Source organism: Pangasianodon hypophthalmus, chromosome 20, assembly GCF_027358585.1.
Source record: "Pangasianodon hypophthalmus isolate fPanHyp1 chromosome 20, fPanHyp1.pri, whole genome shotgun sequence".
Lineage (NCBI taxonomy): Eukaryota > Metazoa > Chordata > Actinopteri > Siluriformes > Pangasiidae > Pangasianodon > Pangasianodon hypophthalmus.
In genome coordinates this window covers 21,279,456-21,284,455 of record NC_069729.1, presented here as the reverse complement: position 1 = coordinate 21,284,455, position 5,000 = coordinate 21,279,456, and the positions used below count along the sequence as shown (strand labels likewise).

General features: G+C 40.5%; 1 protein-coding gene across 4 annotated transcripts in view; it reads right to left on the bottom strand.

The window, feature by feature from the left end:
- lrp1aa (low density lipoprotein receptor-related protein 1Aa) overlaps window positions 1–5,000 on the bottom strand; it is a 139,965-nt gene that overhangs the window by 74,261 nt on the left and 60,704 nt on the right. For all 4 annotated transcript variants that reach the window (XM_053227265.1, XM_053227267.1, XM_053227266.1 and 1 more), the window contains exons 9-14: window positions 4,664–4,853; window positions 3,871–4,014; window positions 2,722–2,958; window positions 2,307–2,487; window positions 719–941; window positions 1–107 (exon numbers count right to left, since the gene is read on the bottom strand). The exon at window positions 1–107 is cut by the window's left edge and continues 83 nt beyond it. In XM_053227265.1, coding sequence (XP_053083240.1) covers window positions 1–107; window positions 719–941; window positions 2,307–2,487; window positions 2,722–2,958; window positions 3,871–4,014; window positions 4,664–4,853 — 1,082 coding nt within the window. The remainder of the gene's footprint in view (window positions 108–718; window positions 942–2,306; window positions 2,488–2,721; window positions 2,959–3,870; window positions 4,015–4,663; window positions 4,854–5,000) is intronic.

Here is a 5,000-nt window from a genome sequence, read left to right as displayed (position 1 = left end):
TGATCGAGTTTGTAGATGCTGCCGCTACGATACTCGTTCCAGAACAGGAAGTTCTTATAGTGGCAGAGACCGAAGGCGTGACTCAGCTCCTGTCCTTCATACACCGTCTGAGAGGCAAAATGAAATATTTAACATAGTTCAACTAACAATGTTTCCCTGTTAATACCTAGCTAGTTGCCATGGTTTCCCTGTTAACAAGTAGCTATTTGCCATGGTCTCCCTGTTAAATATTAGCTAGTTGCCATGGTTTCCCTGTTAACACCAAGCTAGTTGCCATGGTTTCCATGTTAACAACAAACTAGTTGCCATGGTTTCCATGTTAACATCAAACTAGTTGCCATGGTTTCCCTGTTAACATCAAACTAGTTGCCATGGTCTCCATGTTAACAAAAAACTAGTTGCCATGGTTGACATTTTAACAACTAGCTAGTTGCCATGGTTTCCCTGCTAACGCCTAGTTAGTTGCCATGGTTTCCTTGTTAAGGCCTAGCTTAAGGACAGGATAGTTTGACATGGCTACAATCAATTTCTCCTCCACGTTGATAAGGAAAATCCGAAGATGACATCATTCTTACGTAAGATGTAACTCCCACGGTTTATTTTATAACAGTAGTCGATTAGAGAGTATCCGGCTAGTAACTCAAGATAAAGCTGTGTTTTTTTTTATCTGATAAGCAATGAAGAGGTGAAGAGAAGAGATGAATGTCGAAGAGCTGACCTTGCGCTCGGTGCTGTTGAGGTAAACCATCTCGATGCGGTCGTAATAAGCGTCCACCCAGTACAGGATCCCCTGAGGAACGTCCAGACTCAGACCGTTGGGCCACAGAACCGTCTTCGATGTTAAGAGAATGTTCCGGTTGGTTCCGTCCATCCAGGCTCTCTCGATTTTACCCCTCTTGCTCTCTTTCGGATCTTCTTCCCAATCCGTCCAGTACATCCACCTGAAAAAGGTTCAGTGTAAGAGTTTTAACAATTCTAAGCTAATTTCTTTTCCAGTAGCAGCTACTATGTTAAATATTTCGGAAAAGAAGTAACGAAATGACGTCATTAAAAGTCCCAGGAAAATGTAATGCATGTTTTTTTAAACATCCAGAAAATGAAATTTGATCAATTCATCAACCAGCAGCTCATCACACTGATCCGAGACCATCCTAATGGGCGTGGCCTAATATTCTAATGAGCATGACTCCGCCTGCAATGCATAGGATCCCTGTAGCAACCAACACAAGCCAGCCTAGCTATTCGAGACTAAATCATTCCAATTCGCTTTAATTACCTCTTCACATAATTAGCTTTAATTGTTAGTAAAAGTCACTGCTGGGTTTATTAAGGAGCTGATTAACTGAAACGGCTTCCACACGAGTCAGAGAGAAAATCCTTTCAGTGATGACTGAAGTTTATTCATTAGCCTGTTTAATGAGCAGAAAATGAAAGCTGAAAGTTTAGCGTAGAGACCAGATCCACTGAGAAACTGATGACAAATATTTACATTCTGTCTCTTTTATTCTGTCAGAATCCCAGGTGAGGAAAAACAAACTTTCCATAATGAGCATTTTGTGTAAATTTAGTAAAAATCCTGTTCAGACCCGATCCTGCTCACACTGCTCCTACCTCGATCCCACTCGTGCCTTGACCCTACTCATCCATCAATCCTGTTCATGCCTTGATCCCAGATCCTGGTCGATCCCCTTCACACTCGATCCCCTTCACACCTTGATCCCATTCACACCTCGATCCCATTCACACTTGAACCAATTCACATTGAAATCACTTCACACTCAATCCCATTCACACCAGATCCTCATCCCACTTGATCTTCAAACTCGATCCTGATCACATCTGATCCCATTCACACTGGATCCTGCTGACAGTTGACCCCATTCCCACCTTGATCCCATTCACATTTGATCCCATTCACACCAGATCCTCATCCCAGTTGATCTCCTTCAAACTCAATCCTGATCACATCTGATCCCATTCACACCTGATCCTGCTGACAGTTGACCCCATTCCCACCTTGATCCCATTCACATTTGATTCTGTTCATCCCAGATCCATTTCATAGTCATTCCTGTTCACACTTGATCCCATTCACACCAGATCCCCTTCAGGCTCAATCCCAATTACACTCAATCCCATTCACTTTCAACCAATCCCGCTTACTCTAGATCCTGTCCACACTGGATTCCGATTATACTCCGTCCCACTCGCACTCTATCTCCTTCATGCCTAATGCCATTTACACTAGATTCCGCTCACACCACATTCCGCTCACAGTCGATCCCGTTCACACTCGACCCTCTCACCCGTTTTTGGGATCCACTACGATGGCTCGTGGATGCGTCATTTTGCCCTCGATGAGAATTTTCCTCGTCTGTGCCGCTTTCTCCAGTCGAGCCACGCTGATGGTCTTCTTCGGCCCGTCGTCTGTCCAGTACAGATTATTGGCCATCCAGTCCACAGCGATTCCCTCCACCGTGTGCACACCTTCAGAATACACACACACACACACACACACACACTTTCATTAATTGTTCTTTCTTTCTTTGTCTTTCATTTCTTTCTGTCTTTCTACCCCTTTAATTTTCAGTTCTCCTTCCCGGAAAAGCTTCTCTTCTCTCGTTCACGCCTCGTTATTATTCCCAGCTCCGTGCGAGGTTCTCCTTTTCTCCTTTTCTCCTTCCTTGATATTAAATGAACGACAGAAGCATGATGATGTACCTTCCTTCAGGATGGTGTCTCTCTCAGTGCCGTCGATCTTCTGTCGGCCGATCAGGTAGCTGGTGGCGTCGGAGAAGTAGATGAAGTTACTCTGTGCGTGGAAGTCCAGGGCTCGAGGGTTCATCAGGTTCTCTATCGGGATCATGTACTCGTCCTGCACCTTCGGATTAATGTCCATCCCTCTGATCACTCCGGGACGACCTTTTCCGTAAACCAGGAACAGCTCGTGCTCCGGCTCTGAGGAACAGGAGCGAAAAAACCCAAATACTCAAAGCATTACAATAAACATTAAATACAAAGCATTCAAATAAATCATAAAAATGTCACTGAGCTACTAATACAGACCGTTAATACGCCCTGATAATGTAGAAAAAATAGTTTTACTAATAAATAAAACAAATGGTTTGGAATTCAATACTATGCAATAAAAAATGATTTCATTCATATAAAATATTTTGGTATAAAACAGAAAAGTAGGCAACAAATTATTTTATTATATATTTCTTTTATTAGTACAAAATGCTAAAAAGTAAGTAACAAAAATTATATTTATATATTATTTGTATTTGTAGAAAACACTAAAAATTAAGCAACAATAATAAATAAGAATAAATAGAAAAATGTCAAACTAGCTTTAGAAACTGAATAAATATATAGAAAAAAAAATACACCAGATTTTTTTTCTGTTTCAGTTGATAAAAAAATATAACAATAAAGAAGTGGAATTAGGAGCAGAAAAAAGTAAATTATGCTTTAGTAATATTTTTATTCAGCAGACAAAACTGGGAGCATTTGAAAACAAGACGTCTTTTTCTGTTTTTGTGTGTCTTTTTTTTAATTTTATCATTTTAACATTTTGAATGATGAAGTGAGACGCGATGGCTCAATGAGATTCAGCGGGTCGTTATGGAAACGATCAATACTGTCGATCGACTCCAGGCGCTTAAATAAACTCGATCGATACGATTCACTCGGTGAATATTAAACCAGACGACTCAAACTGTGGATGTTCAAACCTGAGTTTATAATCTGATAAATAAATGGATTTTTCCAGCAGGAAGCATTATTATATTTATTACTAATAATTTATTACATTATTATTATCGTTAGTGTTATGGCTTTATTATATTTATTGAAATAAATTCTCACTCTTGCAGGATTTCCCGTCGCTGCCGAGGCTGAATCCAGAGCGACAGCGACACGTTCGGCTCTTGTGGCTGTTTCCCAATAAACAGATATCAGAACAACCGCCGGGCTTCCCGAACTGATCCAACTCACACGCATGACTCCTCACTGAGAGAGGGAGAGAGAGAGAGAGAGAGACAGAGAGGGAGAGAGAGAGAGAGAGAGAGAGAGAGGGAGAGACAGGGGAAAGACGAAGAAGAAAGTATGAAAATAAAAAAAGAAGGAAGGAAAAACAACAGAGCAAAGAAAGCAAGAAGGACAGACAGACACAGAAAAAAATTAAAGAAGGTAAATAAGTAAAAGCAAATAAGAACACAAATAAATAAATAAATAAATAAAGCAAGAAAGAAAAGGAAAAAGAAACAAGAGAAAGAAAAATAAACAAAGTGAAAAAACCAAGAAAGGAAAAGAAAAAACAAATACACAAATAAACAATTAACAAATAATTAAATAAAGCAAGAATTCATGAAAGAAAAAGAATTCATGAAAGAAAAAGAATTCATGAAAGAAAGAAAGAAAGAAAAAAGTTCATATTAAATTATAATACAGATGTGTGATGATTGTTCTTCACACTGCTGTATAAACGTGATAAAGTGTGTAAAGTGTGTAAAGTGTGTAAAGTGTCATGTGACCTGACCGTATAGTAATTAATAAATTAACGACGTTTGTAAGTGCCGTATATAGTATGTGTGTATTTAGTGAAGGTTTGAGGTTGGACTGTACCATGTGCGGTGAAACCGCGGGGGGGTTTGTGTACCTGGCGGTTGGCATCTCTGGTGATAGACGTGCAGAGCTCCGCCCTTATCCACTCGCGTCACCACCTGATAGTCAGAGCTGTTAAAGCGATTCACACGAATCACACTCGTCTTCGGCTGCACGTTCGCGTTGTCCGAGTTCGTGGCGTAAAGATAATTCTCAAAAACAGTCAAACCGTAAAGATGCTCGATCTGAGAGAGAGAGAGAGAGAGAGAGAGTGTGGGTGATGGTGTGTGTGTACCAGTAGCCCGTGTATGATGGTGTGTGTGATGGTGTGTGTGTGTGTGTGCGCGTGAGATGGTGTGTGTGTGTGTGTGATGGTGTGTGTGATGGTGTGT